Raw genomic sequence first — 13,274 nt, 5'->3', positions numbered from 1 at the left:
TGGGTGACTGCAAACAAGGAAGGGGAGTATTGCTTCCTTCAACTGCTTTATTCCTGCTCAGAGTGACTAGAAATAACCACAATCTCCAAATCATGCGAGATGAAATATGTGGTTCATATGCATTGGCTGTAGGGGAGCTCACAGAAAACATCCTGACAAGCAGAGAGTGCTTTTCTAGTGCTTGGAAATTGGATGTATAAGTGTCTTTTGCTTGGACTCTGGTTACAAGGATCGATGTACTTGGAAGGTGGTTTCTTTCCTGGAAACCTAAGCCTGCTGTGTTATTAACTCATTGAGCTCCAGTTTTTGAAGAGGACCTTAATAATGTATCCATGGTGTGGTTTTTTATTTTTCCCATGATATCTCATTTGCTCTGACTGATTTCCCCACAAAATGCTTACAGCTGGACTGTTAGGCATTTTAAAATGTTATTTTTCCTAATTTTGTTGACATGGAATTGTGGCTTAAATTTGAACAGTAGTAATTTCCCTGTCATTTTGTAAGGATATAAAGTGTAGCTGAAGGTGTAAATGAACCACAAGATTTCTTTTCTTGTAGTGGCTAGAACCCAAGCCAGATTAATGGGATTGAATTCTGGTCTCTGGATTCTGCTGTCAGGAAAACTAAGCTTTAGGTGAAAAGGGTTGCATACAGAATAGGTGTAAAATTTGTTCCCCGAGGTTTTGTTCTGTCATGTTAGACAACAAATAATAGGAGAGAAAAAGTGAGAAGCTGGATGGGTGTGGATGGCAGAGGTAGAAAAAACATAGGAGAGCAAGACAGAAATGAGGGTAACTATTTTTTTTTTACTAAATCTTCAGCATCTGGGAAGTAATCTAGTATTTAGTTTATATGTCAATACAGAGTGGGGTAGACTTTTATCTGTGCAAGACAGGCTGGAAATGACTTCTCTAAGGTGCCTGTGGGAATTAAAGGGGGCAGGAGCTGGCACTGCCTATATAAAGACTCGAGGTTGTGCAATGGGAGGCAGAACACTGGAAAAAGAAAATCAGGGAGGAAAAAACATAGGGCCTTACCTCTGGGGTGCAAGGGTTAATGAGGCTATGAGGCAGCACTAGGGAGAGTCCCATAAAGTTGCTCCAAGATATTCCTTATGAAATAAACCAAAGCTGAGATTCTTTTCAATCACTCAGGTTTGTTCTGTGTTTAGACAGAGGAAGTGTATTTTGCAGCTGCTTAAAGACCTTGGCTTTCATCTTGTATCACAATCTCTAAAGGATGATATTGGCAACTTCTGCCATTTCTGTTTTACTATTTATAAGTGTTCTTGAGAAAAAGTACTATGGATTATTGCTCAGCTGACCTGTGCTTATGGTGAGTGCTGAGAATCCCTTATACAGAATGTTCACAGTCAGTGTCTTCTCTTGGCCAGACATCTGTGTAGGAAAAAATGTGATTTGGACAAATTAGGAAAGCTTTTAAAGATTCTTGGGTATTTATAGACCTGGGCACAATGCTGGATTTTCTTTTGTGTGTGATATTTCTGCTTCATGTGGAAGGCAACGTGTTGGAGGTTCCGTGGCATAACTTGTGCGGAGTGTGATTTAAACACCTCACAATGTTGACAGCTGTTCTGGATTGCAGTAATTATAATAGAAGAGGTTTTATGGAGGAAAAGACAGTTATTGCACCAGCCTGATAACATGTACATAATAATCTGCAAGCAGTGAGAGATTGACTGTTAAAGAGGGCGAAAGCATTAAGTGATGTTAGAACTGAACTCGATGGTTCTATTTTTATTTTCTCCTTTTTTAACCTAAAAGAAATAACATTTTGGAATGGTTTTCTACACAAGTTTTATTTTCTAACACACAGGCCTTTTGATATTTATATGGAATTAGTTCTACTCTCTAAAACTACTTTTAACTCTTTGCTGCTGCATATATGTATGATATTAAACTTCTCAGACCCCTTCATTCCCTTCTGCTTTTTGTTAAGGTCCTGATAGGTGCTTTAAGGCAGTTTACTGCCAGTAATGATGATGGAGTTGCATTTATTCTGGGAACTAAAAGTATCACGGAAGAGGGAGCAATCTCCTGGTTTCTTTGCTGGTTTGAAAACTGAAGGTGGTGCTATAGAAGAGTCACTGTGTAAAGCAAACTCAGTTCAAACTCAGCATCCTTGAGGGATGGAGGAGGCTTCAGAGGTAGTATTAAATGTAAAACAAATGTCATCATGTCCTAGAGAAAAGATAGAACATTTTTCAAGATTCAGAATCACTAAAGAAGTACCTGAAATGAAATAGTTATGCATAAATACCTCCAGATTTTTATGAAAAGTTGCAACTATTTGCAAGGCTCAGTGAATTAAATTAGTTTAGGTCACTGTTAGGGCCACCAGCTGCAAAACGAAGACAGCTGAAAAATGACCAAGTGATTGTATGAACATCCTTCCATATGTTTCTGATTTATAATCAGAATTTTTTAAGGCTGAAGACATTACCTTTATTTCTTGCATTTCTGGAAAAGAAAAAAAATTATCAGTTACTGTCTTAAAAATGAATAAAGCACATTGCAAAAATCATGCATAATATTAAACAGAAATCTAACTATGGTTAATAAATACAAATGATAACCAGAGTAACAGTGCTGTATATTTACCCAGACCCCTGTTGAACATATGTTCTCCTGAGCTTTGCTATGTGACATCAGTTATATCCTGAAACAAAAGCCAACCTACTGCAATTTATTACAATTTCTTAGAATTCCTTCCAGAATTGGCATTACTTCCTTATGACAATACCATCATTTGTTGAGAGTTGTTACTATGTCCACAGGGACATTTGAGCCAGGGCTCCAAGAATCATTGGCCTTATCCATATTTTACTTCAGTGTTCCAGGCATCTGTTCCTTATGTTGTTCATAGCATCTGCTTTACTCTCTGTGTTCGTGGCTCATCTTCACATTTATCTGTTTTCCTTGTGTTCTGCTTTTAGAATAGGGGAATTGATTTTTTTTTTCTCTGTAGATGATGAATTAATGCAACAAATTACAAGGTTGTGTTTCTATTTATTTTCCTTTTAAATTAATTAGGTTGTTAGAAATATAAATTTTGGGCAAAACAGTTAAAACATTAAAAATGTTTGTATTTGTGGAATTCCATAAGTTGCAGTAGTGTATACACAAATTGGCTTATAGCTGCGTAGTTCACACTCTTGCAGCAGTACTGGAAAGTGATAGTGAAATCTCTTCAATGTGTACTTTTTTGGTGAAAATATAGTATATTCCCCTTTCCTGCTTTTCAGGTAGGAAATGCCTATGCTTAATAGCTCACAATGATCAGGTTGGGTAACAAAGAAGGAAATGGATTTGTAATGTAACAGTGAAATGTGAATGTGTTAAACTAAGTCAGAAAACACGAACTGCAAAACATCTGTTTTCTATAAAGGAGCTTCTGTCCTCATCACATAACTTTTATTATCAGAGTAATAAACTGAAGCAAACTGTAAAAAATATTTATTGGGAAAAAGCAAAATATATTCCCACCTTTTTTGGGCTAAAGAAAGAAATATAAAGAGTTGGATTAAAATACTTTTATTTCTCTTTCTTTTGATTTCTATAATAACGTCTGGTGGTTGGCACTTTATCTGAATTGCTCATGGAGATGCAGAGTTAAAACTCAGATCAAGCTTTGTTTCTGTGTTTTCTGACTATGCTGTAAACAAACTCATTAAGCTATTTCATTGTTAGATTTTGCTGTTACTGATGAAATAAATAGCATGTAAGTAAGTACCAGAGCAAAAATGAAGCAAGTATCTTTTACACTGTCTCAAGGCAGTGGCAGTGAGGAGCAGTACTGGCACATTACCATGGTTCAGGATCATGACAACATAGAACTGGTGTGGAATTAATAATAAAGGTTAGTGTACAATGTCCTGTGTCCAGCAATGCCCATGAACAGATGCTTTGGGAAGACAGAGAATAGAACAATGATGTATGATCCTTGTCTCTATCCTGTCTTCAAATGTTCTTCCATTCTCCAGCTATTTTCAGCTCAGCACTTTTGTACCTACTGTGTTTCATTTAACAACCTTTAATGGATCTCTTCCAAGGAACTCAATTACTGTTTGTGTCTTTTCTCAATGCCATGTCTAAAATTGCTGCTGCATCCACCGTGTCCTCGGGTACACGGGACATATGACCTTCATTTGATGGCTCCTTCCCTTGTACTGAAGCAGATTCCCCAGACCCTTGCTGTCAATGCAATTCATAATTTTGTGTGTATCTTCTGTATCCCCCTCAGCCATCTCTTTGCTGAGCCCTAGTGCATTCCATGTTGTTGATATAGAAGCCAGGCCTTACCTTGGGTGACCTTGCTCTAATCCTTTTCCAGTCATGCCCTGTGTAATTACACCAGCTACCTGAGGCTTTGGAAATCAATACTGCATTTAATGTCTGGGTGAGCCACAGATTTATGGCAGTGTCTTGAGGTCTCTTGTTTTCCATTTGTCTCTAGTTACTCTCTACATTTGAGTTTCCTTTTTGTGACTCCTGGGCACTGAGCCAGTGTTTTCACTGAGCTATTGCTACTGAAGCACTTCTGAGTCTCGCTCCCTGAGTGATGTTGGTGAGGTCACCCTTCATTAGTTTTAATGTGGAACTAAGATCATCATTTCCATGGACATCACTTCTCATTTAACTGTGATGAGCTCCACTGGCTGTTTTAGCATCCTGAGGACTTTTGCAGCCATTCTCCAGCAACGCTTAGCACTCATTGTTGGCATCTCACTTCTCAGCCTGGTTTGTTTATCTCTTGCTAGCATTTTAAAGGGAATAAATTCCAGCACAGGCTCTCTGCAAAGTTCCCACCAGTGGGATCCCCTCCACAGCAAGAATTGACCATTTTTTCTTAGGCCGTTTCTCATAATTTATTTGATTTTAATTTGTGATGTTGCCTTTTAATCTGTGGCAACTTAATTTCCTTAAAAACCTTTAGGAATTTTTGTAGGCTGTTTGGACCAGGATCTCTCTTTTCCACGTCCTTCATGATTCCCTCAGAGAACTCCAAGATACTTGGAAGGCAAAAACATCATGACTTTTACAGACAGCATCCCCTGTGTTACCAGAGCAAATTTCACTCAGCTTGATTCCATTAATCCAGTACTTTATTATAAATCTCATTTCTTTGAGGCTACCAGGTCTTTAGTTCTCTGGCCACTGTAAAAGACTTTCTGGAATAAGTGTCCTATGTGCTACAGATTATATGATAATATTAATTGAAAGAAAAGTGAGTTATAATAGTTCTGCTTGTAATACAAATTTCATGTTCCACCTGAATGAGTCAAGTGTAGTAACACAGCTCTGAAATTTTCAATAATTTCCAGTTTGACTTTGAGAAATGTATATAATATCAATATTTTGACTTCTACTTTAAAACTAAAGCTAAGCTTTGTTTAATAAATGTCTTTAAAAAGCAGAAAGTTTGTGATAAAAGATGTAATATTCATATTACAGCAGGATAGTGTTCTTTTATCTTTAAAGCTGAGCAAGCCTTTCAAAAAATCCTCTTATTTTAGATTTGCATTTTGTGCACCATTCACTTAAAATCTGAAATAGCTGAAAGGTTAATATACTACATGTATATATTAATAAAGGAATAAAGTTATAGATATATCTAAATTCTTATATATAGTGTACATAAGTGATATTGAATACTTAAGGAATGAATACATGCATGTGTTCCTTTTTCAGAAACCCAGAGGTGTTTGAGGGTGATAAACATTAATATTTTTTTTTTTAAAGCAGACATTCTGTAGTGCTGTGAATTTGTAAGGTGACCATAAAATAGTTTGCTATGAATGCTGGATCTGCTCAAAATGCAAATAAGAAAAAGAGGAAGGAGAGAGGAGCAGATTTCTCGAGTTAGTTGGCTGAAGATCCACAAATTAATAACAATAGAATAAATTTTGTACCCACAAATTCTTACAACCAGTTGTCCTTAAAGTCTATCTATATTCTTAAAGTTTATATTCATAGCCTTACAATAAATCTTTCTCTTAAAAAGAAGTAACTAAGTATTTTCATTTTCTTAATATTTCAGATTATACATCAGAAACCATAAATACTAATATCGGCCTAAAAAAAAACCCCCTGAAATTCTAAGAGAAAAAATGAAGCTTGCCTAGCTTTTCAAATTCTAATAGAAATCTGATTACATTGTACTTTTAAGTGTAGGACAACTAAAAAGACTACATAAAATTATGCAAAGTTGGTAGTATGATGTATGGATCTATCACTTGCAAAAATTTAATTTTGCTGTTGAAAACAGGGATTTTTTTCTTCACAGCTAGTAAAGCTCTATCATGGAAAAAGTGCTGAAAAAATAAAGAAGTGATAAAAAAAGGCAATATGGTGCTCGATAGTGTTATCTTCCCCTGTAGTTATCTGGATCTGTTTCTAGACATAAGATATAAAAAAATTTGCATAGCTCAAAGTTTTCTTCAGGATACTTAAAGCAATGTTGATTGTACTTTGAAGCAGAATACAGCTAATTGGTATTAGCTGTGCAGAGGGATAAATTAATAGTTTAAAAAACCTGCAATGCTTTTCATTGTACCTGTCCTACTTGATGAATAATTCTAAATGCAAAGATTATATTACATTTCTTTGTGTCTTCTAAAATAACATGGGCTGAAGCATAGGGAAAATATAAATGCTAATGGTTCAGTTGTGTTAATGCACATGCTTTTCCCTAGATCCCAGCAGCTTGGTGAAAGATTGTTTATTGCCTGTGTTAGTAATAAGCTGAAATCCCCTTTGAAAGATTGTGATAATTAAAGGACAACCAAAGAAGTGAGTATTATAATACAGCTTGTCAGGACACTTGAGACATAATATCAGGAAGGTTTGAAGCTCCATATTTGTGATGTCCTTGTCCAGTTAGAAACTGGAAGAAGAAATATCTGTATTTCTGAGAGATGTGGAGGAACCTTGTGGAATTATTTTGTAATCTCAGTCTCTTGTCCTTTTCTCTAGAGCATCTCTTTGCTACTGCTGTCAGCAGTAGTATGTAGAGCTGGATGGATTTTTGGCCTTAGTCACTTGTTCCTATTGAATTATGGCACAGATTTGTATTTTAGTTATTTTGCAAGTGGATCGCTTTAGAACAGAGAAGCTTTTCAAGTCAATTTTCTTTCACTTTGGTTACTCACCCAAAGGTGAGCCCATCATCAACCCAGGTTATGTGTCAGACCTTTATCTAATGCTCAGGAGAGTTCTCTTTGTTCCTAGTGTTGTTTTTTACTACACCAGTAATAGGACATTTACCTACTTTAAACTCTTATCTCTACTTTATAGATGTATCTTGAATATCCCAAATTGCCCAGTTGTTCCAGAATAGATATGAATAACCCAGACTAATGAGAAATTTCCATATATACTTATTAACTTATTAATGATTATTTCAGTGATAGTAAGGATGAAAATAGCTGTCTTCTGCTTCATGATCTTCTTCAGTTTCTTGATTGAGTGTTTCATGATTGTCTTCTGCTTCCTGGAATTCCTCTGGTGTTAGAAACCGCCGGAACACCGGTGTTCTGAGCTGACCTGGCCTGCTGACAGTGACATTTTGCTCTCCATAGTAAATGGTTCTGATGAGAGGGAAGCAGAAGAAGGCGTAGGTGCTGATGGGGCTTGTGAGCTTGTTCTGGTCCACTCGTATGTAGGTTAACTGCTTGATGTTCAGTGGGTCCAGAGTTGGACACATCACAGTAACATTGATGTCTGTAAGAGAGTAAAAAATATTAATTAAAATGCAGAAAGTGGTTGTGTTTTAGACCTGTTGCAAAAGTGAAACTTAGGTTTAGAAATTTAAAATGGAAAATGTTTTTGTGGTGCATGGTAATACAGCCCTTCTCTATGTTTTAAATCAGTTTTGTAACTGACAATGGTACCAGTTTGGGGGCTTGCAAAGTACAAGGTTGTGAGGTAAGGGATTTGTAATTACTGTTTTATGAGAATAAAATATTTTCGCAATTCCTTTTCTCTGTATGTTTTTATCAGTTGCTAAATCAGAAGCAATTTTCAAAAAATTTTAGCTGTTACATGAAAAACTGGTATTAACTTTTACAAAGAACTGTGAATTAGAGAAAAGCTTCAAAAATTAAATCTTCTCTAATTTGAAATTGGTCTCAAGTGACTGAGGATGTGTTTATATTGCATTCCAAAGAATACAGGATGATATTCTCCCCACACTCCTCCCACAACCAGTGCCAAAATCCTCTAAGTTTATTGCTTTTTACAAAGTTTAACCATCAACCTACTTTCAATTTCATTGCCTTCAATGTACAAATGCTGCAAACTTCTTGGAATATAGAACACTTGTTTCAATTTGTTATGTCCAAGATTAAGTTCTAGAAGGTTGGGTAGATTAAAGGTGTTGTGTGGAATGTCCAGCAGGTTATTGTGGGACATTCTTAGAGCAACGATGTGAGGAAGTCTGTGGAAATAGGTTTCTGGAATATGAGAAATGGAGTTATTTTCAAGAGAAAGATGCCGAAGTGATGGTGGCAGGTCAGGAGGCATTGTCTGTAATTTGTTGTTGCATAAGTTGAGCTGCATTAAATTTTTCATGTTTGAGAAGGGTCTTTCTTTGAATACTGAGTCATCAAGTAAGTTACTGCAAAGGTCAAGCGTGGTCATGTTGGGCAAGCCTTCCAATGCATTTCCAGGTAACCGGGAAATTTTATTGAAACCAAGGAGAAGTCTCTCTAGAGAGCTGGGCAGAGGGAATGGAAATTCTTCTAATTCATTATGTTGTAAATGAAGTTGCACTAAGTGTGAAAGTTTAGCAAAAACACCATGGTCAATCATATGGAATTTAATATTGTTGTAGCTGAGGTTAATTTCCCTTATGAAGGTAACATTAGTGAATGGTCCTGCAGGCACAGCTTCAATGTTGTTGTTTTGCAGATAAAGTTGTTGAACGTGACTGGGGATGTTTGGTATTGTCTTGAGTTTCCGGTGATCGCAGTACATGGATAAGGGAAAAGCTGGTGGACAAAAGCATTCTTTGGCACACTCAACTGGAAAAGGAAAACGAGGAGCTTCAGCTTGGGCATTTGGGTTAAAATAGTATGGAAGTTGATGATCTGGCTCCCCACCATATTCATCCTCAAAATCATAGTCTTCATACTGACAAAAGACCAAAGCAGCCCAGAGGAGGTGAAGGACCAATAGGTGGCTCAGAATCCCCATATTTAAATTGATATGTTGTGACCTGTTGATGAGAGGAAACATTAAGTTTTAGATAGTTATAAAGTAAATAGCACAGAAGTTTTAAGTAACAGCAATACATAATGAAGTAGAATAATGCCTTTTTTTGGCAACACTGTCTGTGACATTACTAGGAAACCCAAGTTTTGATCTGTACCTTCCATGTGAAAAACAAATTTACTGTCCTTGAAGTAAACAGAGGTTTTCTGGTCTGACTTCAGGCAAGGAACAACTGTCCATCTGTACTGTGCTTGATACTGAAGGGTACCATAACAGTATTGTTTCTATAAAAGGAACATTGAAATAGATTACTTGGAAATATTGTATGTTAAGTAAAACAGAAATTTATGTGGCTTTGCAAATTGTATGTTCTGTGGCATTTTGTGCTGTTTTTTTATTTTCCACAAAATATGACTGACTTAGTACTTGTATTAAGGATGATGTGATTCTTCTGTTCCCATCATTTATTTAAAGCCAGTACAATTCAACCATCGTGCATTGCACATGGTATAAAATCTTTAGTGGTAAGTTTACTTTGTAGTCTTCTTCTGCTTCTGTAATTATATGTTCCTAATAGATGTGAATTAATTTACCTTCCAAATACCCTTCTGAGGTGAAATCCTGATGCTGTGAAAGGCAAATCATTTTGTAGGTCAAATTTCTGATGCTCAAAGCCAGTCTAACTTTTAGATTAGTTTATGCAGTCAAAGGAACCTTGTTTATTTGGCAGAATAAGAGTTGTGAATCATGTCAAGCTGTTCAATTTAAGCAGCAATGTTACATTGCAGGTCAAACCACAGGAGTCATGGAAAAATTTAAGAGACTTTGCTCAGTATACCCTGAAGCAGAGAGAGAAAAACAATTATTCTCTTTTTTTTTTTTTTTTTTTTATATATGTTTTGTACCCAAGGGACTCTTTGTCAATATTTGTTTACTGAACACTCGCAGTAACAAAGGAAGTGAGACAAGTAGTCATTTCTGGTGATTCCTAGCGGTGATTACCTAATGTGTGATGTATTCTATGAACTGAACACGAAAGAGAGAATTCTAAGAAGAAAAGTAGTAACAAACTATTGGAATTTGATGCATCCTTGCAATCGTGCTGTGTGACACAGCCTGTGTGTACCAGTGGCTGGGTGTCAATGTGGTATTGCCTAAGCTGCATATCTAACTTTGCATTTGAATGCAGTCGAGTTTCTTGACTGATGCAAACCTTAAAACTAGGTTTGACTGGAGTTAGGAACTCCTCTCCGGGTAGGTCCTTTGCAAAGCCAGGGACTCCATATCCCTGCAGCATTGTGGGATGTCCGAGGTAATTAAGCAATTAGCAGTGACATAGAGCAGCCTTGCACCACAGTGCTGCATAAATGCACTGTGCTGGGTTGAGAAGGAATTCTGCACTTCAGGAGGAATTCACTGGGTTTCACATTTCAGGCCGTGTCTATCAGAATATCTTCTAATCAGTCCAGTTGGTGTCTATCTAAAATCTGTTTCTAACTCCCATGACTGCCTTCTGGTTTTGTGGAACAAATCCCAGTCTGTCCCCCTTGCCTATTTCATGCTCTTTGTTTCCTTTTGATTCCTCCCTCTTCAGCTGCAGTCCAGAACTTGAGCTTCACCTTCTGGTTCTGTTCTCCCAGCACTTCTACTCCATGTCACAAAACTTCCAGTTAATAATTTTTGTTCTTGGTGCCACAATTGTCCTTAGAAACCAGAAGGGACAACTCAGGTAAGTCTTCTCACTTTGAGGAATCAGGCCATTGTGGGATTGATCTACTTGCCATGTGGACAATGTGAAGAGAGCGCCCATCATGTCAGATGAAATGATAAATAAGAAGTAATATGTGCCAAAGTCTCTCCTACAGGTTTAATGGAGAGGGAGGAGCTGGTTTTAGGGAGACATTTTGATACTTTGGCTGTAGCTGAGTATCTTTCTGGTAGAATAGTAACTGTCCTGCCAGGCTTGCAGGTTTTGTCTCAAAACACTGAGACACTGACACCTCTTCATGAAATATTTCTAAGAATTTAACTAGCTTTAAAACACTCATGCCAGGCGAAACTTGATAACAGGAAATGCAGGTCAAATGCACACAATATGATAGAACACATAATTACAAAGTTGAATAACAATAGAAAATATTAGAAGCTTGATTCTTTACCATCTGTAATCAAGTCAGAGCTCAGTAATTCTATTTGCAAGCAGTTTAATTGCTGAAAGCTAAATATTATATAACATGCATGAATCACTCTTCACTGAAAAATAACACAATCAGTTCATTTTATTCCTGCTTACCAAGAAAACTTACTCTTTGGAAGTCTGAGAAGTTCAAGTTGTGGAGGGCAGCAAGTTCTTGTGCTGGTGCAATCATCTAAGACATAGCCTACCCCAGCTGGAGGAACAAAAGGTCTCTCTAAGCCATATTTTGTGGTAAGGAGCCTTGTGGGAAGGCAACATGAAATAACAGCCTTGTGGCCCCTCTTCTGATTTGCCAGTAAAATTTTAAAAACTGCTTTGTGCCACATCATCACTTGCTGTAGATGCTGTGTCATAAGGCTGTGAAGCAATTTCTCCTTTTGTTCAAATCCCTTCAATATAATTGGCAGGATTCTTTCAGTTACCAACTCCCATTTGAAAAAAAAAAAAAGAGAATAAGGCTTCAAAAATGATTACAGAGGTTATTAGTTCATTGTGTGGGTTCAGCTGCAGTGATTCAGTTCTGTGAAGGGTTTGTCCTCTGAGGATGAAGTTAAGAAACAGTAAAAAAATTAACCATACCAAAATCAAGGCAAAGCATGTGCTATAAATAAGCCCTTATACCTCTTCCTTATTTTTCCCCCCCACAATGTCTATGTTTTGTCTCCTTCCTGCAGAGGATTTGTTCTGTACACTGCTGTTGGTGTGGTGGTGTTAAAGTTGAGCCTTCACAGTGACTTTCCAACATCTTTTTTGCTAAGTTGCATAGTGAGAGCATAAATCTTGTGCAAAGGATAATTATGACATGAAACATAAACCATTTTACTCAAGAAAAATATTTATCTTAGGTTTTAAGATGAATTAAAGAAAGAAGGTACATTTATCTGCCTTTGCTGCTATATGACACTTAAATACCTGTGATATATGCAAAAAAAAAAAAGAGAAAATGGATTTTTTTTTGTGAAGTGATTTAAGTGTATGATTTATCCAAAGCATTTAGTTATGGTTTTGGCTTGGTAAAAGAATTACTTTCTTTCAAAATCTGTTCACAAGGAAGAATCTGGTTCTGAAAAATTCTTCTTAAAAAGTGCCTTAGAAGTATCATAATTGTTTTTTCAATGCAATAGTTTACATTTTTTGTCTTTGAGCTTCATGAAGCTGATGATTTGCTCAGACTTTTCAAGTTTCTTCTCTAATGTTGAGGGCAATAACATTTTTAAGGAGCTAAATCATACATAATTCTAACATTTGGGCTACAAACAAAAGCATCAGAAGTCATGACCAAAGTGATATTGAGGAGTTGGCAATACTAGAAATAAACTAAAGCAGTCATATTTATGTAGGCAATGCAGAATTCAAGGGAGAAGTTGAAAGAGAGAAATTAAAACCCTATAGTCTTTGATTAATGGTGCCACAAATAGTTGAATAGCTACATTGTACTGCTAAATCAAAACCAGTAATTATATTTTCTCAAATAATTAATAGAATACATACACAGTGAGGGATGAAAAAAGCCCTACCCAAGTTTATGACCAGTTAGTAAAATGTTACTGGCTGCTACAAAGTTTGGGTATTTTTTAAGCACAAGACAAAGAACTTGGCACATGGCTTTTGTTCTAGTAGAAGCTATAAGTAAAACATACATAAAACTATTTTATTCAAAGATAAAAACTAGAGTTCCAATTTCATACATGATATTTTTGTATTGTTTTCTACTACTGGTTGTGTCCCAAAGTCTCTTAAGCTCTTAGGAGATCTAAAACCTCATGATGTATTTAAAAATCCATGGTGGCTGGACAGAAGAGTCTGTCCTTTGAAAAATTGTGGTAAAGCTCTTGATTTGAAGC

The 13,274-nt window shown here is 36.5% G+C and overlaps 2 protein-coding genes across 3 annotated transcripts in view; one reads left to right on the top strand and one right to left on the bottom strand.

Moving 5' to 3' along the window:
- CENPP (centromere protein P) overlaps positions 1–13,274 on the top strand; it is a 114,089-nt gene that overhangs the window by 27,494 nt on the left and 73,321 nt on the right. The gene's annotated exons all lie outside the window — the stretch shown is intronic.
- On the bottom strand, positions 6,084–11,759 carry OMD (osteomodulin). The gene is made up of 3 exons (XM_053953350.1): positions 11,527–11,759; positions 8,282–9,237; positions 6,084–7,742 (listed from the first exon to the last, which is right to left on the bottom strand). Exons 1-3 carry the CDS (start codon positions 11,757–11,759, stop codon positions 7,423–7,425), a joined length of 1,509 nt encoding a protein of 502 aa, XP_053809325.1. The 3' UTR covers positions 6,084–7,422.

Source organism: Vidua chalybeata, chromosome 12, assembly GCF_026979565.1.
Source record: "Vidua chalybeata isolate OUT-0048 chromosome 12, bVidCha1 merged haplotype, whole genome shotgun sequence".
NCBI lineage: Eukaryota > Metazoa > Chordata > Aves > Passeriformes > Viduidae > Vidua > Vidua chalybeata.
This window is presented reverse-complemented; position numbering and strand designations above follow the sequence as displayed.

What these genes read in the sequence shown, in the direction of transcription:
- OMD (XM_053953350.1), bottom strand. Translation starts at nt 11,759, where the DNA reads ATGATGTGGCACAAAGCAGTTTTTAAAATTTTACTGGCAAATCAGAAG. An exon ending in CCAAAGAGTAAGTTTTCTTG is followed by an intron (nt 9,238 to 11,526) that starts GTAAGCAGGAAT and finishes TCTCATCAACAG; the next exon opens with GTCACAACATATCAATTTAA. An exon ending in TGAAGGCAATGAAATTGAAA is followed by an intron (nt 7,743 to 8,281) that starts GTAGGTTGATGG and finishes ACTCTCTTACAG; the next exon opens with ACATCAATGTTACTGTGATG.